The sequence below is a fragment of the Manacus vitellinus genome, unplaced genomic scaffold, assembly GCF_001715985.3.
Source record: "Manacus vitellinus isolate BGI_N305 unplaced genomic scaffold, ASM171598v3 scaffold_19_pilon, whole genome shotgun sequence".
NCBI lineage: Eukaryota > Metazoa > Chordata > Aves > Passeriformes > Pipridae > Manacus > Manacus vitellinus.
The window spans coordinates 15,525,454-15,550,034 of NW_021939395.1; the positions used below are offsets into that span (position 1 = coordinate 15,525,454).

Sequence of the window (24,581 nt, forward strand, 5' to 3'; positions counted from 1 at the left end):
TGCAATGGGGGGAAAATGTGATTTTTAACCTACTCAACCAGTGTGCTCTGTCCTAATTACAGATTTATTAGAAAAGAGTGACAGAGGTGTGTAAAGGTCTGCTCAGCCTCACAGGTAGAAAGAACATGTGAGAGGTAAATGAAGTGTTCTATTCTACCAGGTTTTGTTTGCTACGTAATTTTATCTGTGGTCAATTCCTTCCTTCTCCTATTTGTGTAATTGTATCCTGTGTTTCCCTCTGTTACAGCCAAATATTTCTATGTGTTCATAGATACAGACAACCTGATAAGTATCCTCCAGCTCATTGTTACCTTCTTGTTTTCTGTCTCAGAAAACATAAATATAAGTCTGGGAAGATAATTGAATAACTTACGCTATTGTATTCATTTCTGGCTCAGTTGAGGGGATTTTCTTTCAAATCAGTACAATCCAACCAAAATTCAGTGAATGCCCTTCCATATTTACTGGAAGGAATTGTTAATGTTATATAGACTATTGTGCTTTATCTTTTCTTCTTACCCTTTGTCACTGACCTTCACTTTTTTTACTACCTGAGAATATTCATTATTATGTGCATTTTTGCTAATGTCAGGAATTAATATCCACTGAACATCTATTGTTCTTGCTCAGAAAAGTAAGTTTTTGAGACAGTAACTTACAGAAATTTTTTAGTGAGGAAACTTCTGTTCATGAGTCCACAGCACCTTTCTAAGACAGAAGGAGAATTGTCTTTGCCACCTTTACAGATGGGATTTTAGGTCTGCTTTTATTTGACAATATCAAGTGTATTTAACACTGTTTCTGACAACATGTCTTAGTAAAACCTGTATTCTTAATGCCATTAGTGGCATTTATCCAAAAATAGTGATAACTGTTCCAAGGAGCCAGGTCTGTGTCAGCCTCAGCTCACTGAAATTGAATTGGAACAAAAACATGAAATCTAAATACAAGTCATACACTAAATCAAAAGAAAAATAAAGGCTGAAAGTCTGTTATTGATATGAATTGTGGAAAATATTGTTTATAGTATTATTATGACAGACTTTTTTCTGGAGTGGTATTCATTATTCTAGGCTGGAGAGAGGCAAAATTGCATTGTAATGTGATCTTGCAGAAAATAACAGAGCAACTTCATTGCATTTATTCAATAAAATATGTCTTACAGCTTTGCTGAGGTTGTAGTATAGCAATAACTAAATGAAGCATGTGATAATATGCTATAATATCTAGTCTGGAGAGAAGACACAAATCTTCCCTTAGATTGGTTTTCTGCCTCCTGAAGGAGGAATTGATTATTTAGGCTGCTTGCAACCTGTGTTGTTTCAGTGAAAATATGTTGCAAGATATGCCTCAGGCTGTTCCCATGTTTTAGGATCTCCATCCTTAGAGGGTTATCAAGACCCAACTGGACAAAGTTCAGGGCAACCTGGGCTGATATCACAGCTGGCTGTGCTTTGGGCAGGGGTTGGGCTGAGATCCTGAGATCCCTTCCAGCCTGAATTTTCCTATGATCCTATGGTCATGGGAATCCCAAAAATTTAAAATCTGAATGAAGGTATTAATAAATTTAATGAGGATTTCAAATCTAAAGGAAAAAGTCTTTAAGTAGTTAAGGCAAACACTTATCTGTTCCCATCTCAATGTTTTAAGGGTGGTCTGAAAGCACTGATGCTCCTTTCTGTGGAAATTATTATGCTCCAGTTTCTCCTTTGGAAAGTTTCTGATACAGTTTTCTCTTATGGTTGTAGGAAACTACTAATAGTTATTTAATCTTTGTGCAATATCATATGTTCTATTGTGTTACCACTGGCTCTGTTTCCCCCAGCAAGATGAAATGAGAGCTAATCAAATATTTTAGAGGTACTCAGCCTTTCCTGCCACCTTTTGCTAAAAAGTGTCTTCTGAGAACCTCTTCATTGAATAAAATTGATTTTCCCTCCAAATTCAATGTGAAATTCAATTATTAAATTGAACAGGCAAAGCTGTAACTGTATTTCTGTTACTTCTGGGTCAAGACCCTTTTTTACTGGGGTTTTACCTTTCTGTCTTGCCATGAGTGAACAGACCACTTACTACATTGCAAGTCCTTCCTCCAAGTAATCTTCATTAGAAATTGGTCTTCCATTAGAGAGAGTACTTGGGATATAGGAAAACTGAAAGGACCTCAGCAACAGTTTATAGAATAAAAAAGTAACAGATGAGAAAATTGTAAATCTATAAATTAGAAGTTTCACATTTAAGCTATTTCATTCTCCAAAATTATTTTAAATTATGGTTATGATTGCAAGCTACTCATTAGAAAAGGTAAAAAATTGTAGCTTTTACCATCAATTGATTTACGAACTGTCATAGCAGTAGCCAGTAAAAGTGGAATCACAGCCTTTATTTGATGGCTTGACATATGGGGAACAACAAAAGATGTTTTAGGAACTCTAGAGACTCAAAACAACTTGTGAAAATTTCAAGGTGACATATGAGCCTGATGTATTTTGTTTAAATATATAAGGAAATTATTTCAGATGGAGAACGAAAGCTCAGTAGAGTGTTAGTAAACACAGCAGAGCTCTCCTGCTCCACTGAATAGGCCAAACTGTCCCTCCAATCCTGATTTTGTTCTTTTATTAGTTGTGGAAAATTCAGCTTTGGATTCATTTATAACATCAAGTGGAAAAGTGTAAGGAAACTTTGAACAGCCAACGACTAATTGAGCTCCATTTGAGTGAAGCAATAAGAGACACACAACTCTCCTGCTTTGTGGCATCCCATGGGAGCTTCATGCTGAGCGACTTTCTCAGCATATTGTACCAACAGGCCATCCTAAATTTTGTTTATAGGTGAATTTGGGATCCTTCCAGTGAATGAAAAAACAAATAAGATGAAAAAAATTAGTCCTGAGTTACAGCTTTGTTCCGTTCTGTGCTTGTCTCACTGATTCAGTGTGTTCTGATTGAACAGCCTGGCTCCTGCAGGATCACCAGGCTGGAGCTTCCCAGGAATCTGTCTTACACTGCTGCTAAATCCACTGTGACAAGCTCTACCAGCAGACTGTGTTGGCTGCATTGCTGGGGGATTTTACTGGGTCAGGCATCTCAGACAGAAAGATCAAAAGTCCATCCTAAGCCTCTGTCCCAGCACACAGAAGGGGGTGAGGGTAACTTATGGCACAGGAGAGAATTTCTGCCTTTACAGGGAGCTTTCTGTAAACTGAACAATGAGCTGGACAGACTGGAGACAGTTTTCTGTGAGTGACCCCTGTGAGACAGTCCTGAAAATCATGACCCAGAACAAGCATTTTCATCTTTAAATGCTTTTTACAAAGTATTGTTCTAAGAGTACATTTGGTTTAAAACTCTTGATATAATCATAGTACAGCATTTGCACATGTTCTGATTTGCATTTCAGGACCCAGAAAAGCACAGAATTCCCTGGTGTAAGGGGAAAAATAGAGAACTTTCTACAGAAAGCTGTAGTTGGGGTCTGAGCCCTCCCACCCTCTCGACAGAGAGGTAGGTGCATCCCTGATCCCAACAGGCTGCAGCTGCCCCCCATGCTGGCACCTAGCTGGGCACTGAGGAGATAAAGCAGGGCACTGTGACAGTAAACCCTGCATGGAGCAGGTTATAGGATATGTTTTGGCAAGTCACATCTGCCCCAGGGTCAAAAGGGTGGCCAGAAATTGTGGTATCAGAGCTGACCTTTCTCCTTGTACTTTCACTGCGTAGATGGCAAAGGCAAATCTCTTGCTCTGTGTAGATGACTGTCTAAAACATGAACTCAAATGGAAAAACATTAAGGTAATGTTCAAACAAATATCTTCAGTCTAAAAACAGGGATTCAATTGCGCAGCTTTTGATTTCTCACCGTAGTCACATCACAAACAGAACAAGCTTCCACCAAAGACACTGAACATGACTAAGATAGAATTACAGGGATATTTTTGTCTACCTATGTGTATATGTGCATCTCTATTTCTTCACCTTCTACAGTGCTCTGAAATGGTATGACATGGAGACACAGAGCTTTCCTGAGCATCTGTGCTAAATGAACACTGTAAAAGAGGTTTCCCTAGCAACACAAACCATATGTAATAGCCTAAAATAGCTTTTCTCCAACTCCTAGGATTTCTTAGTGGTTTGCTCACAATTTCCATTTAAATCAAGGTGTATTTGCCCAGTTCAAAAAGGTTCTTCATTTTCTCAACTTCTATTAAAATGAACAGGCTTTGAAAACCCTTATTTCTTGCAAGAATGCCTCCCTTCCTCTTGACTTCTAATTTGTCAGGTAAACTGAAGCATGGCAAATGGTGACAGTTGTAGTCCACTTTCTCAAATCTATTGCCTTTGTTTGCTGTTCAAAACATTTTATTATAAGGATACTGATGTCTACTTAGTGTAGCAGGAAAGTTCCAGTTAAAGTAATAGACTGATTTTTGTGATATTAGTATAATGAGAAGATAAATTGTGCAACTATAGAATATAATGAATCAGTCATACTGCACCTGAATTCCACTTTGCATCTGTGTGGCAGTTTGCAGTCAAATTCAGATGACTGAAAACCCTGCTCAGTTCTTACTGTGTCCCTTGGAAAATACTCTCTTTAGCATGAGTAAACAGTGATACCAAGAGGTTGAGTGATTTCTCCAAGTTAACAGAAGAAGCAGGTGAAAATTTTGGGATATAATCCATGGATACTGATTTTCAGATCCTTGTCATAAAGTTTAAAAGGTAGAAATTAAATCAAGTGTTAATATACAGGTAAGAAATCTAGATTTTTGTCTCAAGGTTTTCAACTGAAGAAAGGATCAGGTATCAGGTATCGCTTCCTTTGCCACTAGATATGTTTATTTAGCCTAAATGTGTTTTAGTTGAGAAAGCAAAAGAGCAAACTTTTAATCCTGTGCACTCCATGTGTTGTTTCAGTGCTGAATTAAGGCAGCCTCGTGCAACTGCAAACCACAGCATGAGAATACAGTACCCATTTCCTGCCTAATATTTTTAAACTCTAGTCATTTAGATGTTATATATTTCAACCTCTAATGAAGGCAGGGTGTTCCTTTAAATCTTTTTAGTTCTCCTCCTTGTTCCCTGTGAGCAGCAGGCAGGACAAATTCTGATTTGTCCTATAGAATGGAAACAGTTACTACAATGAAGTCAAAGGTGTTTTATGCTCCTAATTATTGGATAGACCCAGGCTCTTTGCTCTTCTTCTTTCTATTCTAGTTCACTTTGAACTGAGCTCTCCCTGTTAAGTGTTTGCTTCCAAAAGGAGGGAAGGGGGTGGGCTGGGAGCAGATTTGCTGTCAGAGCTGTGTGGGACATTCCTGTGCTGGTGCATCTGTTGGTGGAGTCACTGAGGTGGAGTCTGATGTCACAGAGGAGGAAATTTGGATAGAACTTTGTTTTAGAGATTTTTTCTGAAGTTTTTCCTGTGCTTATCTTAAGCTCTTTCTGTGAACCCCAACAGTACTTGAGCTTCATTTTTGTATCTATTTTACCTGCATAACAACAGGTATGCCCTACACGAGCCATATTCTTTATATTATCACCTGATATAGTCATTCCCTAAATATAATATCATTATTTTATCCTAGCAGAATGAAAGGAGCTAAACCAAACTGGTCTATATTGTGTTAACTTTGTTGTTTGACTGTAACAAACAAATCCCTTTAATTTTGAAAAGTGAAAGATTTCAGTGATGTTCATTATTAGAGTATTTCAAAGTAAACAATAGGCTCTTCCAAGGGTGAAAATAAATAGTTCCTTTCTTTCAGAACTCTCTGGCTACAACTTTCAAACCCAGCAAACCCTGTCCCCCTTTTCCAAGAATGCTTCAACAGCCATAGATTTCTTGTTGATCTTTCAATTGCATGTGCTCAGTGTGTCTGTAAAAACTGCTCTGCATGGGGCATATGTGTTTAATCATCTCCTTAACTTTTTCTGGAGACATTAAGAGGCGATTTTAAGACCAGTAATAACTCTTTAAAAAGTAATTTAACAGCTGTCTTTGCTGAGAGGGAGCTCTATGGAGTGAAAATGAGAAGATAATTGAATCATAAAAAAATTGTTTTGAAATGAATGGAATTGTCCTACTTTCTTAAATTACTATTAAATGGTATTTTTTTTCCCTTGCCTGTAATAACTCATCTTTGAAAGCTAGGTATGTTAAATGTAGGCCTGTAAAATATTGTGTGTTTCTAGTAAGCCATATTATTTCTCATTTTAGCTTTCTTGGTGGGTGAACAGAGTTAGACTTGATGACATTCAGAGGTTCTTTTCAGCTTAAATTTTTCTATTATTCTATTTATGCAGCTATGGAAAAAATATTTTGAATAAATATCCACTCCTTCTACAGGGTGAATATAACATTAATTTCAAAATACAAACCTACTTATCCCTTTCATCTTTAATAGTGTTTCAGCCCACTTAGATTTCACGTACTTTTTGCTTTTTCAAGTTCTTCAGAAAATGTCATAATAGGAGATGAGAGTAGGAATAAAATCTGAGGATGCCTTTGAGACATATTGATTCTAATTTCTGTAGCAAAAGCTCTTGTATGAGGCCAAAGAGTTTGTTAAGTCAGAATCAATTCATTGGTCACTTCATTGATTCCTAACTGCTGGGAAAAATGTGTTTCTCCTCTTAGATTTTAGTGCTGCATCAAATACCACTTACTATAACTTTATAGATTTTCTACAGTTAGCAAACATTAGATAACGAATTTTCTTGGTTACTCCTGCCCATAATTTTCAACCAGTTGGGAGTGGATTTCCATATAATTCTATTAAAACTCAGCTTGATGTTCGCTGAGTACCTCGTGTGCTACACATGCCTTAGTTCAGTTCAGACCTACAACCAAAGGGATCTCTGGCACTTGCAGATGCAGCATCACAGTGATTCCAGTGGCTGTTCCCCAGTCACCATTCCCTGGAATGTCCCCTCAATCCCGGCTGCCATCAGCTCTTCCACCCCACTAAAGCCTTGCAGGGCCACGTGGACTGTTCTAGCAGCACCTCTGAGAGATCAGCTACAAAATCTTGCATAATCCATTTCAAATGCCTCCAGTTTCAAATTCATATTTTGACCTTCAGCTAAAGATCATTCCTAGAAGACAATTAGTTTTTCCTTGTCCCCTGGGTAGCATTGAAGCATTTTGGTTATCCACAACAGACTTGCATAAAATCACCTTTTATAAATATACTCCTTAAATAGGCATTAAATTGCTATAAGTGCTAAAGAAACTGCAAAATTTTCCTCAAGACACAAACATAATTTCTTTTTCTAGTTGTTAACTCTTGCCAAATTCTACAGTTAAAAGTAATATAATTATTATTTCTAAGCACTGAGAAATAAGAGAGAAGATTAACAGTCAGCAAGAATTTGCCAAGAACAACATGTCCAAGCAAATTGAAGGGCCTCATTAATAGGTTTTAGTAGACATTATGGAGAACAGAAAAGAAGTGGTTGCCATTTATATCTTGGGCATGAGAATATTTGACACTGTCTCAGAGAGGACTAAGTTCAACCTGAAGGACTGTTTGGAGTAAACCATTACGGAATGAGTGAGAAATTGGTTTAAAATCATGCTACTAAAGTAATTATCAATGGTTCATTGATAAATAGGGAGGTAAATCAAATGGGGTTCCTAAGGAACTTAGCACTGAAGTTCCACTACAACTTCTCATAATGTTTCTGAATTACTTGAAGGGAGGAAGAAATAAAGAGATATCTCTGATAGGAACTGTATTACAATTGAAGATCCTGCCAAACTGAGAGCTGCAAGTGTATTTGGGCATAGGATCAGAACTGAATATTAAATCAGTAAATAAGAACTGGATATTAACTCAGCCAATTGGAGACATTATCTGAAACATGAAATGAAATCCATTTGTGCAAAGTACTGGTTTTGGGAACAATAATTGCAAAAATGTACAGATGGTTTGGGAACAGGTCTTTGGTACATGGGCAGGAGTTTCACATGAATCACAAGCCAGTCATGAGCAATAGCAGCATGTTGTTGAGAAAAAAACCCAGAACAACAACTGAACAGGATATTCAAACAGATTTTTAGTCAGGATGACACATAAGTAATCCAGCTCTGCACTAGAATTGCCAGACTCCAACAGGAACACATCCAGATCTGTCCCCAGTACTGCAAGTGCAGACAGACAGGCTGGGGACACACAGGACAGCAATGAAAATATCCTGCCTGTCAGACATGGGGCTTCTGAAAAAAGACTGCAAGAATTGCAGCTCTTTAGACTTACAGCAATTTTCAAACATATGAACAAATTGTGTAAAGAAGGATAGCGTGGGAATAAAAGGCATAAGGGGAACAATATGCTACCTATGTCTATCAGGGAAAGATCAACGAAATAAGGAGCTTAAATTGTATTACAGATAACCAAGGAAGCACCTAAACATAGCTGATCCAACTTTGTCACAGTGCTGTCTGACTAGATGTCCAACATTATTTACATTTTTAAACCTTTTATTTGTTAAAGTTGAGGTTTTTTTGAAAGCTTTCTTTCAAAATGCTGGAGATTCAGGAAAAATAAATCTGAAGTAATTTTGTTTTAGCAACAAAGGCCGCTGTGCTGTGAGATTAGGAATCATCAGTTCTAAACTTTTACTTTGTGCATCAGAGATGGTTCATGGAGCTGAATTCTTACTCATGAGGGGGAAATAGTGTCATGATGTTCCACTGAATGCAGCACTCTGTCATCTCCTCTGCACAGGGCACATCACAGTCCTTCCAATCCCTGGGGCCTTGTGATTCATTGTCAGTCATTCTCATGTGTAGGTGGTAGGACTGTGTATTTGGATACCCAGAACTGTGCTCTTAGTGCCAAAAACCTGCTTGGACCAGTGGTTTCATAGAATAATTCACACATTCCACTCTCACCAGGAAAATTATCACCTGTTTTCTTTTTTGGAAGCTGTCTTTTGTATTGACAAATTAGGCAGGCATTGCTTCAATGAGCATCTGTTGCCAACTTTGGAGGACTTGGTGAGTGTGGACTCTCCCCAGTAAAATGCTCAGGAGAAAAAAAACCTTGACAACATCTGTACCCTGTGCCACATTAGGTAACTGAAAAAACAGCAGCCTAGGAGCAAGAAACTGGGGTCAGGTACTGCACACTGATTTTTTTTTTTTTTTCATTTCCATTTTTCAGTATCTTCTAGGATACTGCAACAACTGAAAGGGTATTTTTCCTAGTGGTACCTTCATTTCACACTAGAACGTGAGCCAAGACTGTCATCTGCTGCTGGAATTAAAAATAGAACTCAAGAGAAAACCCTCACATAGGGGATAACACCCAAAATAGTCATGTACACGTATGTGTGTGTATATGTCTGTGAGAGACAGTGAGGGAAACAGTCTGATAGCTATTTTCATATGGCTAAAAAAGAAAGAAAAAACAAGAGTTTTCAAGCCTTAAGGTGAGCTATCAAATAGCTGTACACCAAAAATAATCACCACAGAAAAGCATTGCCTTTGGGAGGATACTCCTCCCAAGTTCTCTCTTTCCATGTGCATCAGTACCAACTGCTTGAATTATGACATCAAAAGATTCTATGACAATTAATTAGAAGTATATTTTGTCTCATATGGAAAATTAGAAACCATATGTCTTTAGCAAAACTGGAGTTTGTCCCAAACTAGAGTTTGTCAGCAATTTTTCAGCCATAAAATTAGGGGGAAAAAAATGCATAAGAGAAAAATGATGAATGGATGATCCATTCATTAGTGAAATCTAACTGCCTTTGGGCAACTAGGAAATGAGCCTCACACATACTTCACCAGCACACATGGTGTACAATAGTATAGTTATGGAATCACAAACCTAGCAGGGACACAGAAATGGATGTGGCAGAGTAGCAGAATGTAATAAACGCTGGGCACAGTCTCACAGGCAAAGGTCAATACAGTCAGGCCTGTGAGTCCAGACTTTATCTAGGGGAGTAATCAAAGTAATTCATTTTCATGATTCTTCTTGTCAGGAGGCTCCAGTTCTCTGTCAGTTTGTGTGTTCAGTGTGTGTTCAAGTGTTGCACACAAGAGCAAAGTTTTTGTCGCCTGTCAAGCAAAATCTAACACTCAAATCCTCCCAGTTCATGCTGATGTCTCTGGACACTGTCAGATCACTTTCTTTGAAAGAAGTGGGAATGCTTCAAGGTCTCCCTGATAGAGGAGACTGAATCTCAAAAGGTTGCATCCAGAGATGGTCCTCAACAGCTAAAATGCACAACCCTTCACAGTTCAGCCCTCTGAACCAGCAGTAATTCACAGGTTATCTTCCATGTGCTCTTTCAGAGTTCACTAAGCTCCTTCTTTAAGCCAAATCTGAAACCTTTGAAGGTTTTCACTCTTCATTGACATGGCCATACTCTGCAGGTTTAGCTTTATGATCATCCCAGTAATACCAGAAAATTTTATAGTGGGAAATATACTGTACAAATAAACAAAATTATCTGGTAGCTATTCAGGTTTTAGGCAGTTGCTGTGTTTTTCACCTGTGTACAGGTCCTAATCCTCATTCAAGGAGTAGATTAGTGAGAATCAGGTCAGTAAACATATCTTGTCCACTGCTCATCTTTTTTCCAAACTATAGATGCAACTTCCATAAGGGAGCAGGTCCTATCATTTTAGGTGCTTCTAGTTTGGTACCTGTTGAGCCTGTTCCCTGAGCAACACTGACAAGACAGTCCCCAGGCACACTGGGAGCTGTCCTTACCCTTGTGCCAATAAGACATTTATTCATCTGTTATGACTTAGCAGGTATTGGTTAGTCACAACTGGCTGCTGTTTGGACAAAACTAAGGAGTTTTGGTCACTTAAGCCCTCATTTATTTGTTATTTGTCATGGGAAATTATTCATGAGCAAGCCTATGGGTCAGAAGGGTTCCTTTAAGTCTTGCACTATTTAATTTGGGTACAGGAATACCAAACTGGATTGAAGAAAGCAGAAACAAGCATATTGATGATCAGGTATGCAAAATGGAACTGTTGTCTGGGACTTTTTCCTCCTCAATCAACAACCCTTATTTCATCAAACCCCTGGGTGCTCTCTCTGTATCACTGGCAGCATTGAATCCTAGGGCTTTTAGAGAAAGACATCTCAAGTTTTCTGAAGAAATTCAGAATACTGGTTTTGTGTTTCCAAAGTTTTTTCCTAGGAAGCATTAAGCTGCTAGAAGAAATCGCTTTCATACTCTGCTCAAGTCGAGGTATTGGCCAGATTTTCTCTCCCTTTCTACTATTTTCAGTGTCCAAGTGACACACAGCAGTGTCCTGCTGTAGAGTCCACCTGAAAATGAGACTTCTAGAGGCAGAGGCCACCTGTTTGTATTGGAGACAACCCCTTTGAAGGTACAGTGCTTTCATGGCATAAAAGGCAAATATGTCTTCGTTGCCCTCAGGTCTGGATGTGAAAGAGCATTTGGCTGTAATAACTCATTCTGTGGTGTCTTTAGTGGTGAGAGAAGAAGGATTCAGGGGATCCTGCAAATGCCTGATTGTTCAGTGTGTTTTAACGTACAACACACACAGAAAGCTTTTACTGAAAACTTCAAAACACCCCTTATTTGAACAGAACAGTGTATGATATACACATTCCCCAAAACTATTCTAAAAGCTGCACATTTAAACAGCTCAAGAGCAGAACTTTAATTTGGATGAATACGAAGGCACAAAACTTAAGGAGATCTAAGCAGAAACTTTATATATAGCTGGAGAAAATGTCACATCTTACTTTAGAAGACAGTGGTTTATTATTACCTCCCAAACTGAATTGATTAGGCTTTTTATACCTCCTTCTTCACCTGATATAGAACCTTGTTTTGTTGAATAAGTGTTCCTTATTTTTCTGTTCCTTATTTTTCTTCAAGCTGAATTGACTTTCTTTCTAAGGTGGTTAAAATTACCTTTATTTCAGGGAATTTTTACTATCATCCAGAATGGTGTACTATGAGAATGCTGCTTACACATTCCAAACTAGTACTCTTGTAAACATACAGAACTCCCACAGTCCCACCTCACTGCTTTTATTCTGTAATGATTTTATCCAGTACATATTGACTGCTAGGACTGTTTTCCAAATGACATTTTGGAATGCAGATTTTTCTGTTCACTCTGCAGATGTTCCCTACAGCAGATGCACAACTTGAAAAATAATAACTGCTAAAAATACACAAGCTGCCAGCTTGGTTTGCACTGAGAGAAACTATAACTTCAGCTAAGATAGATTTGTATTTAAATGCAATGTAAGAAATTTTAATTATTCCCAAAGACTAGTGGCAATCTCATCAAATGGTGCAAATAATCACATTATAAATGCTTAATTTGAGTCCAAGGTGGGGTGAAGGTGGGGTAAAGTTGTTGCTGCATAAGCTAAAAATGCCAAAATAATTTTGTAAAAGAAATAATAAAAAATGCTTAATCAAACAGCTGGTGTTAATATGTTATTCTCTGGTATTCACTACTTAAAAATAGCTCTTTGTGCTTACACCTTTAAGGTCTCATAGCTGTAATGTTTTTTCACCTGACCTTGCAGAAAATATTTGTCTTAGTATACTAAACAAGCTGTGAAAGTACTGAGATTTCAAACAAACCTTTAAAAAAAGCAAATAATGATGCTTCCTTTCCACTTAGTTCAAGGTTAATTTTACTTGTCCGGAAGGCAGTGAAATAAAAGCAGTGAGAATTTTGAGAGATGGTTGGCAACCACACACCCTGTGCACCTCCAGCAGTTCCCATTTGTCAAAGTTGCACCCATTGATAAAGTCAGAATGAGGACAGGATCTCAGGAGGCTCCTTTTTTCATTGCACTTACACATAATATATCAAGAGAAAAAATTAGTATGCTAATTTGACAAACTGGCAGATTATCTTTTTATGGCAGAGTTATGAAATGAGGTACCTTAAGCAAAGATCAAAATTTCATGACAATGTTTCCGTTCTTTTTTTTAACGTGAAAGTGTTCCTATTCATTTGAGTGTGGGTGTGCACATATATAAAGTGAGATTAATGCAGTAAGGAACTCTGGCTAAAAACAAAGACAGTTTCAGGGAATAACTTGGATACGAGTCTGTCTTTCTAAGAGCAGACTTTAAAACTCCTACCTCTCTGCAGATTCATCTGTATTTTCTTCTGTGATCATCTGCAACTCCTGTGAGGTTTTACTTGAATCTTCTTTACCACAGTTTTCCTCTGTGCCCGTTTTGGGAATATCCTCATTTGCTCGGAGCTGTTCTATGAGGTTTTGTTGATGCCAGGCTTGAATAGATCGGTGGTGCACCGGGGTTGGACCTGGCACGGGGGCCAGTATGTTGTGGTGGACAGGGCTGCTGTTCTTCTTCAGCCCATTTCTGTCCCGAGAGTGGTTCTTCAACCTGTTCTGCACCGGTGTCCCTCTGTGCTCATATCCTTCCTGCTGATGGCAGCCCCCCGTGCCTGTGGAGCCTTGCGAGGGGTGACTGAACCACCTCCAGCGGAGCCTCAGGATCTGCTTCACATCAAACTCTTTCTTTCCAGATACTGACATTTTTTTCAAGGAAGGAAAAAAAAAAAAAAAAAAGACAAAAGCCTATTCTTTTAGGAAGGAAATGGATTCTTTGTTATCTCTTGTGTTTCAACTCCTCTTCTTAAGAAAAGGCAACAAAAGAACAAATACCGGTAGCTCTCTCCCTCTCTCTTCTGATTAATACACTGCAAGCTCTCCCAGGCGATGCTGAGCTGCTGCTAACTGTATAGGTGGGAATCCATACTGACAGGATGATGAGGTCAGACCTTAAACAAGTAAATCAGCTTAGCACAGGAAAGCAGCAACCATAACACTACCCAGCTGCCAGGCTTACACACTCCCAGCACTATAGCGCGGCTCTAATATATAACCCAGCCTCACATGATCCTCAGGGATCCGGAGCTGCAACTTAAGATGCAGGGAAGCACATCCAAATAAAGTGACAAGACTTTCTATCTACCTCACAGCGTTTTCCATCAAGCCTGCTAATGAGAAATGCTGCATTCCACAGAAGATTTGGAGAGGATTCTTTTAGGCAGGTTTTTGGTAACGAGTCACTGTGGAACTATCCTGCAGCTCGTTTCCTTAAGGGTTTGCATTTGTTTCTCTTGCTATGTAAAATTCCTACAAATGGCCTCAGTGTGGTAGCACTTACCTAAAGGAGAGGCAGCGTTTGAATACATGGTGCAGAACTGGATGTATTTTCTCACCTACAGAAAGATTTCTCAATATAATTGCAGGGGGATGAGAAGAGAGGGAGGGAGCTCAGGAAAATCGGAGATGTGCTCCCTGAATGACTGTATCTGTGGAAAACACAGTTTCCTGGCTAAGTGCCTGTGTAAACACCCTTTCCCATCCTGCTCTCAATTTCTCACGGACACTGAAATGCTTGTGATATTTTTTTGAAAATACCTTTCTTTGCTTTCTTTTGATAGTGTACACTGTAACATGTTTCCAGCAAATTTACGAGAGGATATGTATTCCTTCCCATCCCTTGGTTACTAGGCAGGGCTCTGAGAACTGTTCCCGTTGTGTTTGGAAATAATGTACACAGAATGTTTGCATGTGCAAATTGAAGATAAATAAACGAACTGAGTTTTTTTTATTATGTTATATTCTCCAAGGTTTGCTACTGATGACCTCCCCAGCTGCAAGCAGCAATAGAAAAAACTGCAACACAGAGTCAATAGAACAGGATTCAGAGCTAAAGGAGGGTACCCCTTTCTAAGATATCTTCTTACTTCTCCAGATCTTTTCATGATAACTTCCTTTTTCTCTGTCTTTGCTGTGAATTTTTCTTCTTTTTTTACCTCAGCTCTACTGACAGGATGTTGAACCTTGAAATAATAAAATCTACCTTTCTTTTCTTTTTTGGCTGCATATAATACAAACAGAGAAATGTGAAGTAGAGTTTTGAGGGGGAAAAAAAAAAGTGTAGGACTAAGGAATCATCAGCCTTTATGCTGGGCTCTCCAGCTCCTGTCCTATTCATGGTTTTCAAGCAAATGATATGCAGCATTATGGACTGGATGGATGTGAGAGAAATTGCAGGATGAGGGAAGAACAGTAAAATAATTGACAGGTTTTATACTATATAGATACATAGAGGGAAAGACTTTGTACAAAAGAAAACCTCTTTGAAGCAGTTGCCCATAAAAGGCAGAAAGGAAGAAGTTGAGGAAAGATTTGACAGACGTAGTCAATGCATATTTGTTGCTAGAGAGAACATTGAAGCTGAGCTGTGGCAATTAAATGTACATTACCCAGACTTCCCTTTATGTGTTATGGGAATAGCTAGAAACTAGAAAACCTGTTCAACTTCTAATAAGTCATATTAAGGAGAAGGTATATAAAAGCCTGTTCATGCATTTCGTATGGGGGTTCTATTTAAGCTTGTTGAGAATATAAGTTAATAAAGAAGCCACTCCCAAACTTCAGGGATTCAAGAGAATTTACATGGAGTGAATGGATAAGTAAAAAGTCTGGGCATTGGGTAAGAGAGATTACCATATGTCCAGTAGTCAGTGTAAAATGTTTTTGAGACATAAGTGTTTCAGGTATTTTTTGTTGCATTACGACTGTAGGTATTTAATGCAATGTTCCCTGACTTTTCAATTTCAACCTACACACCTATGGAGGTTATTCTTTTCAGCTTCATACAAGTAATGAGACAGTGGTATCTATATATATTCCTCAGGATTGCCTACCTGGCAATCTGACATCTATTTTAAGGAGGGAATCTCTATATACCAAGTTAATGAAATAATTTATGATGAAGTCTTGTAGAGGTGGACAGAGAACACGGTTTCTCGCTCCTATTTAATCAGGTCATTGAGCTATCTCAGCAGCTCTGTCAGCTCCTCTTAGCAACAGCTCTGATACATTTAATCCATATTTTTTCACCATGTCACAAAGCTTCTGTCATTTTCCTTTCCTTAAATCCCTTTTGCAGAAGTCATCTTTTACTCCAAGATATCATCAGAAGTGTATTTCCTGAATTTTACTGGAGAATGTACAAACAGCACTTCTTTTTGTTGAATTCCTGCTAACTCAGTACATGTTTTAGCAGATGTAAAGTGTGTTTAGCTAAAATTAATATAGTAAAACTGGACATTTGCTGAAGAGACTGTCTTACTCAAACAGTCAGCTTGAGTCAGCACAGAATATGTTTCAGGTAGAGCATAAGTAGATTATTTTTCACCCAGCTTTTTACTGTTCTGGCTAAAATTTCAGTGTGCTATACTAGGACAGTATAAATGATTTGATACCCCAAAACTTCAGGCCTGAAATTATTAGAAGTGGGTATGTGGCATATATATGTAGAAACCTGGTGCAGCTTTATGCCACACACCTGCTTTTAATCATTTGGGTCTATGTTCTGGTGAGCAAACTAATTCCCTGCAAACTGAATTCAATGTGAGTGTTTTACTTCTTGGCAATTTCTTTATAAATCTGTCATACATTTAGGTGTTTCTCTGACTGGGTTCAAGCTGCTAAATGGGAAAATTTATATGATTATTCTGTTTTTATTATTCCTAATTCAATAACTTTGGTCTCATTTAGATGAACAGCAACCATAACAGCGTTAATTTTTCCCCTCGTGATTGGAAGTTTCCAAAGAACAATATTTTTCAGGGCTACAGCAAATCCAGCCAAGGCCACCAAGAGGGTGAGGCAGCTGGAGCATATGATGGATGAGGGGAGGCAGCTACAACAGGATTTGTTCAACCTTATGAAGAAAAGGCTCAGGGGCATTTTATTGTTGCCTCCAGGTACCTGATGGGAGAGCAGAGAGCTGACAGAATCGGGCTGTTTTGGAGGTGCCCACTGACAGGACTAGAGACAACAGACATGTGTTGGTACAGGAAAAAATCTCAGTAGGTAGAAGAAAACTTTCTACCTGTGAGGGTATCAAGCAGGTGGGAGGAGGTTGCCAAGAGAGGCTTTGGCATCTCCTTCAGAGAAAGAAGGATCTGCTTAGGGTGGTGAGACAAAGGCACAGATAAAAGCTGTGGCTGCTCCACACCTGGAAGTGTCCAAGGCCAGGTTGGACAGGGCTTGGAGAAACCTGGGATAGTGGAAGGTGTCCCTGCCCATGGCAGGAGGCTGGAATGAGATGATCTTTAAGGTCCCTTCCAACCCAAACTGTTCTATGATTCTATGACCCTAAGTGGATTTGGTTACCAAGTTACCCAAGTTAATTGGTGTAGTTCCTCTAACTGGGCTTTCTTTGAGTAGGTGTTCAGATTAGATGAACTCCAGAGGCTCCTTCCAACCTGTTCTTCTGTGACTGTGTGACATGCCAGGGAGTTTTGGAGATGTTCATCTCATAGCTATGGTAGAGCCAAGTAAACTCACACCATTGTCAGCTGTGAAAAAGAAATACATCTCTAGAAATCTCAGCTCCAGTTGGGGAGCAAGGCAGCAAAGCATCATCACCTGCCAATTGTTCATCCAATTCCTGGCAGTCTGAGGAAAGACAAGTCTTTATTCTCTGAAAACCCTCCTTTCCTTTCAATGGGTACAAGCTCTTGAGGAAGATCTTTGCTCACATTAGGAAAACACATTAAATATGATGGTAGACTGGTACCCAGCAGGAAAGTGGGAATAATTTTTAAAGGTTTGTGTAAACATGTTGAACTTTCAGATAATTTGAATTATGTGTATTAAAATTAAAGGTTTAAATAGGTTTTTATAATCATTTTAATCTTGCAAATGTAAATACTCCATGCTTCCCTTGATTTAGCAAATTATAAAAGTATATTTGTCATAAACAACCTATTGAGAATTCTGTCACAAATCATGTTTTAAATAGGCTTCAAAATTTACTTTTAGCTACAGCAGCCTCCCAAGTACATCTGCCACCAAAACATCTAACAGAAAAAAGTTCCCTCTCTATCCAAACCTTTTGTTCCACAGTTTGTGTACTGAGCCTCTGCACTCACACTGCATGTCAGGCCAGACACAGAGAACAAGAAGTCGAGTATTTTTATTACCCTGTTTTGAAAATAATGCTTCAGGAGAACTCCCATTAGTCCATCCTTTGTGAAAGAGATATTCCAGGAAACATCTGCATAGCACAGCACCAGCATTACAGGAGTCAAAGTTAAGTGGAAAGGAACACGAGAAAAACAAAAACAAAGTTATATTTAAAACCTGCAGGAAAGTCCAACTTTCTTTTAAGAGAAAACTTTGAATTCCACAAACACAAATGAGTTTAAGACAATCAGTTCCTTCAGATAATTCCAAACTAAAGGAGGCAGGAGAGATGATCCACTTAAGGGAAGGTGTTGACACATTTAAACGCAGTTGCTTCCTCAAATAACTGGGAGCTGTACTACAGATTGCAACCCACCTACAAAGCTGGATGCCAAAATTGGAAAAAAATCACAGCATTTCCATAAGATCCAAGGAAAAGGAATGTGAGACATGAGCCTGGTATAAGTAAGTCTGGTTAACAGGAGCAATATCATCACCCTGAAAAGGAAACCAGAATGTTAGAGAGAAATAAGAAAGAGAAAATATCCATTTTACAGCCAGCTGGGAAGGATCTCCCATGAACAGGGACTGGAAAGTGATGCCACTAATGCAGCAAAAATAAGCTTAAACACAACTTGAAATACCTGTCACAGGTCGACAACAAGACATAAAACAATGGAAAAAAAGTGGATTGATGCAAAGATGTATAAAAATAGTTTACACTGATTTTTATTCTATTTAGTAAAATTTGAGACATCTTTCTTGATCTTTTTAAAAGCAGATGTGCTCAAGAAGAGTCAATTGTTATGTTAATTATTTCATTGCCTACTGGTAAAAACCAGGACCACAACACAACATTTTAAAATTGCAGAGATTAAAAAAACATAATAACAATTAAGAATTTATTGGGGGGGTGGGAAATAACCTTTTATCATACTTATTCTGCTGTATACAAAAATATTAAATCAATTACCCAAGCTGTCAAGTGTTTTCAACCCACCAAAACACACCTATTTATTGGCTGTCAGGGACTGAGACAGATGAGAGAGAAAAGATAATTGCTGAGAGATTTGAATAATGAACAAAGGTGTCAAAGGGTTAGAGGCAGGATTTCTCACAATTATTGCTTATTCTGGATGCCATATTGGAGAGATATGAGAAACACAAACAGCACTTCCCAAAACACAGTTATTTAAGGGATATTGTGTTGAACAGCTAAAAATACTGTTTGGCTTTGAAAATCTCATCTAAATTTCATCTTTTCCCTTTTTACCATGGACCAGCTGACCCTTCCAACCTCATCCCTTCTGTGATTCTGACCCTGTCCAACACTAACAAGGCAAATGAACTGTAAACATGCTGGCAGTTTGCAGCATCCGTCTTTCCCACCTGCAGGGAGGTGGGACAGCTGTACCCAGCCCTTCTGCTGGAGCAGGGACTGTTCCAAATCCCTGCCAGTTGGGAGAAGAGTTTGGAAGCAGCTCTGCTGGGGGCGGTTTTCCTTCAGCACCTTCCCTGGTTCCTTAGGAAGTCTGCAGGCTTTCTTGATACAGCACGTGGATGAGCACGTGGAATTTTTACTGGGAGGAATTATGTAGAACTACTGCTTTTGTAGAAAATCTGCCCCTTATGAATAGCAACACTCCCAACTATCAAGAAAAATTAGCAGAGGCAGAAAAAGGCAATCCATAATTTTACATGTATTATATGTAGAGTAGAAACCCAGTAGGGGCATTTTGACTTCCTAAGAGCCCATTTCTAAGAAAAAAAATTTTCAAGTGAGTTAAACAAGCAACTTTTCTTTTAAAATAACTTTAAATATACTCAAGATGAAAAAATTCTTACAACCTTTCCAAAGTGAAATTTCAAACTTAATACTGATCTTCTTTTGAGGCATAAAATTACATCCCTTTACCCCTATTAGCCCTGAGTAGCACACAAACATCACACCTCCTAGAAATACGTGCAGAGTTGAGTCATAATGTATCTACTGCTGAGTCAGAAAGAGTCTGTTTGCTTTTGATTTCTTGGTGTTTTTGAGGGTGTATTTATTTCATTGTTCTTGAGGTATCCTTTTAGTGCAAGTACTCCAGAACAAGTTGTTTTCATTCTTCTCTCTCTGGCCCTTTGTTCTCTTCTGCAAAGCATTTTCTATAGCATTTGGAGTAAGCTAAGCCTTTCTACTTTAAGAAAACTGATCTGAACAGGTCACTGGCAAGTAGCATGAACAAACTTGTTAGTCCCTCATTGCTATAACCATGAACCTAAACCTCAAACCCAAGGTAGGCAGCTGTGATCTAAACATAGTTTGTTACTGCTCATGTAAAATGCCGTTTCTCAGTAAAAAACAAAAACCAAAACCCAAACAACCAAGCAAAAAACACCCAAACAAACAAAAAACAACAACAACAACAAAAAATACACTAACCGAGCAATTGGAAATGTAGAGATACACTGTGAAATATAAACTGTTGTATGTTTTAATTTGAATGCCATTCTCCTTTCTAACAGCACGTATGAGGTCAGAGCAGGTCACTCAAGGTTTTATCTACTTTTGTCCTGAAAACCTCTAGGACAGAGATGTTGGAACAGCTCAGGAAAACCTGTTCCAGTGCTTGACTGTCCCAGTAGTAAAAACAATTTTCTTATAACCGGTCTGAAACTGCCTTGTTTTGATTTATGCCCACTGCCTGATATCTTTCCTCCTCCTCCCAAGCTCTATGAAGAGCCTTGCTTGGTCTTCTTGATGCCCTTCCTGTAGACACTGGGAGGCTGCTGGAACTGCCCCTTCTCCAGGCTGAGCAAGCCCTGTTCCCTCAGATTTTATTCTCTGGGAGAGTATTTCAGTCCTGAACCACTTTGGGGACCTTCTGCTGAACTCACTTCAGTTTATCAACATCTTTCTTGTGCTGTTGGGGCAGGACCGTTCAAACCCAGCAGTATTTATATGTTTACACATATAACATATTTTTATATGCTCTGCTTACCTAATTAGCAGCAGAATGGTTGATGCAACTTGCATTTATTACATGTAACAGCTGTATCAAACAATAACTGATTCCTAGCATATGATGACATATATTCTGTAACTGTAAAAGGATCATGACAGTTATGTTCTTATAGGAAATACTTGAATTTTCTGCTTACTGATAATAACTCCTATTTAACCATCGATTATTATCATTGGATATGAAAGAGAATGGAAAGGATCTGGCATACCCTCAACAAAACCCAGTATTTAGATTTGACACTTGTCAGTATAGGTCTGGATCATCTGCCATCTCAAAGCCTTGACAGAATAAGGACTTATGCCCAAGGTCAGTCTTCTCTGGTAAGTTTTTGAATGCTACTCTGGTTCATTGTCTCCTAAAAAGTAATAAATGATGCCTTTAATTTCAAGAGAGGGAAATCCTTGAGGCATTTCTGCGCATTGTAGACTATAATAGTTCTTGAAAGTGGTTTTTAATCCCACAAATGTGTTCTGAGGCTCATGAAAGGTGCTGTACATCAATAAAGGCTCATGAAAGGTGCTGTATGTCAATAAAGCCCCCTCAGAACGTGTGGTCCTGCATCTCCCCTGAATCATTGACACCAGGGATTAGAGAGCATTTCGATTATTCATGAGGAAATGACCAGCCTGGGGCAGGTGTTGGAGAGGGTTGAGACAATCATTTCATGTCCTTCTCCTTAATGACTTATCTAACTTCCAGTACACATATTGATTGGAACACAGACACACACGCACAAGTTCACAAAAGGGGGCTTGTTGTATCTGCAAGGGTGGAAAGAGGCATTCTGGAATCCTTCCCATTAACACAGGGAAGAGTACAATCTTTTTGCAAGTTGAGGTTCTTACTGTTGAAGTTTATAATAATCCATCAACCTTTTCCCTACCTTCAGTTTTCCCTCGGTTGTCATCACTTTCCCTACCAATTTTCCCAGATGCTTCTCTCTCCTTTGTGATTCTCTAAGAGTACAAGGGACAGAACACTTTTTAAAATTATACTTTATAAGCATCACAGTCAAAGCTCATCTGAAAAAGTGCTGTGAACCAATATACTTGGGATCAAACTGTCTCATAGCATCCTAACACTGTCCTTTTTGGTCATGTCACCTGTAAAAGCACACAATAACTCCATTTTTGCTTTGACAAAAAGCCATACAGATCCACATCATGATATTATTGTTGTTCAGCCTGGCTCTAGCTGCTGTCAGCTGCCAAAATACCTTGAGGCTGCACTTTTACTCTGTGATACCAGCCCAGAATATAAAAACACAAACCCACATTTAAACCACTCAAGTCCTATCCTTCTCATGAAAAAAACTTTGGTTCTGTCATGTTTGCAATTTTTAGAATAGTCAGACTCAGCATCTCTATTTTAGTGTGTAAGAAATTTTGAGGAAGTGTTTTCATATTTTCTGGGGAAAAAACATAAATGTAGGTATGAGCACTGCACCATGAGATGAAAACTGAAGAACTGATATTATAATATAGTATGTGTTGTCTTCATATGCATTTCATAATAATAAAAAAGGTACTGAACAACACAGTGATTGGATTTACAAGTGAGAGAAAATTTCAGGGAGAGAGGAATGACACAAAACCTCCAAAAAACACAGATTACTCAATAGAACATACATTATTCTGAGGCAAAGCCTATTAATGACAGAGTCCCCATGGACAAGAGATACACAGCCTGCTGAAGGGAAACAGAAGAACAGAACCCAACACATTAAATCTGATTATTAAGCATCAAATGGTTGAAAAATCCAGTTATGGCCTAGGAGAGGGATGTGACAGAGAATAGCATCTCTTGTTTTAGTGCAGATTATGTTGTATTAATGTTTTTCAGAACTTCACCCAATTGTCTTATTTGACCCAGTCTCATGTCTCTTAATCTTGAACCTGAATTTTGCTGTTATTTATGCCCCCCCAAACACCAATGATGTGAAAGGAGTTTCTGTGGGTGTAACAGTCAGGGTTTCTGTGTTAAAAGCTGTAGACAAAAACTTTAATTCCATTTTAAGTCTGCAGCTGAGTTTTGGGTGCAGATAGCCAGTCCTGCCTGGCTGGGAATGGAACAGCACTGAATTGGTCTGCAGGAATTTCTGGTACTTGGGTGACAATGTCAAGTAACACCATTTCCTACAAGGTCCATTGATGAACAGCAGAAATGGATGCAGGACAGAAACACCCATCACTGCTGGGTAGGTGTGTACTGATGAGATCTGGCAATGCAAGGTGGCCCTTTTCTCTTTAATTAAGGAAAATACTGGCAGCTGCATACATTAACTATAGAAATTCTATAGCAAAGACAGCTCTGCTGTGATAAATTAAATCATTTTGCAAATACACTACTAGAGAGCTGTTTCAAAAGAAATTAAACCTAGCAAGCCTCCTGAGATTAAGCTTCTGCTGAAATAAATTGGTAATATCTAACTAATATAGTGCAGCATATGTCACAAACAAGAGAAATGCTCTTGGTTGATTGTGCCAATTTAAAAGGCTGTTTATATCCAATAATTTTGAGGTCTTAATTTGTGCATCAGGGGTTATAAAGTACTTTAGAACACATTTTAAGGTGCTTGGCACAGTTGGAGTTACAGAGTTTGGTATTTTGTTTTACTGAGTTTCCTAAATTAAGTTACTGCTTATACCTCTTGTTAGTGAGTGGCTGATGGCTTTTTGCCTTCTTAGCATTTAGGAATACTGGATGCTACCACTATTTTCACGTAAAATACAGTTGGCTTTAAAGAAAAAGGTCTCTAATTGAAATGGTGTTAATGTGGAATTAATGATCACAGGAAAAATATACCTGCCAAATTCCACTGCTTTAAAATACAAGATTCAGCTAACCATGGAAACATGCAGAAAAGCCTTGGACACGTGATTCTGTCTTAATCACTGTTAGCAGTTGATTATTTTTAGTGCTTTATTTCATAATTTTATGTCTGACGTTAATGAAAATGTTATGGGAGGAAGCAGTGGGAAATGAAAAGCTATTTGCCTGTCCTTACTTACTGACTCCTTCTTGCTGATCCACTGAGGTATTTTTTTCCCCTCTGAAATTGCTCTCTGTATGCTGGAACACACCTCATTGTTCTGCTGGTGACAGTCTAATCATTCTGGCTTGCAGACCCCTCAATAACATACCAGCAAGTACATGCCACAGAAAAGGCATTGCTGTATTACTGGGACATATAGTCCTCTTGAAAATAACACATATTTTATCTCTGAAAGGAAACTATACAGAAATTCTGAGAATCCATGATGTGATTCACATCACTTATATATTAGGATCTTTAATCACGTTCTTTTCAGGGACTCGTAAAGTCCAAGGTTTAATAAACAAGTGAAGATTACTGTGCCTATTTTTTTAATACCAGGACAAGAATTATTTTCTTTCTGCAACAACTTGCAAAATTACAGTTGCCTTTTCAGCTCAAAAATGGAGAATTCTTTAACTCAAGTATCTTATTTTTGTCAATATTTTGATTAACGCTGCAGAAAACTTTATGTAACACTGTTGATATTTTTTTCCAGTTTTCTTTTAGTTTTTAAGTTCTACATATAATTATA

The 24,581-nt window shown here is 38.4% G+C and overlaps 1 protein-coding gene across 3 annotated transcripts in view; it reads right to left on the minus strand.

The window, feature by feature from the left end:
• Positions 1–24,581, minus strand: part of KLHL4 (kelch like family member 4) — a 76,161-nt gene that overhangs the window by 23,268 nt on the left and 28,312 nt on the right. For 2 of the 3 annotated variants that reach the window (XM_018070862.3, XM_018070861.3), the window contains exons 1-2: positions 14,178–14,273; positions 13,122–13,536 (exon numbers count right to left, since the gene is read on the minus strand). In XM_018070862.3, the coding sequence (XP_017926351.1) occupies positions 13,122–13,536; positions 14,178–14,205 (443 nt within the window). In that variant the 5' untranslated portion in view covers positions 14,206–14,273. Of the gene's footprint in view, positions 1–13,121; positions 13,537–14,177; positions 14,274–24,581 lie in introns of those variants that run through there. The other variant, XM_018070863.3, reaches the window with a different exon arrangement.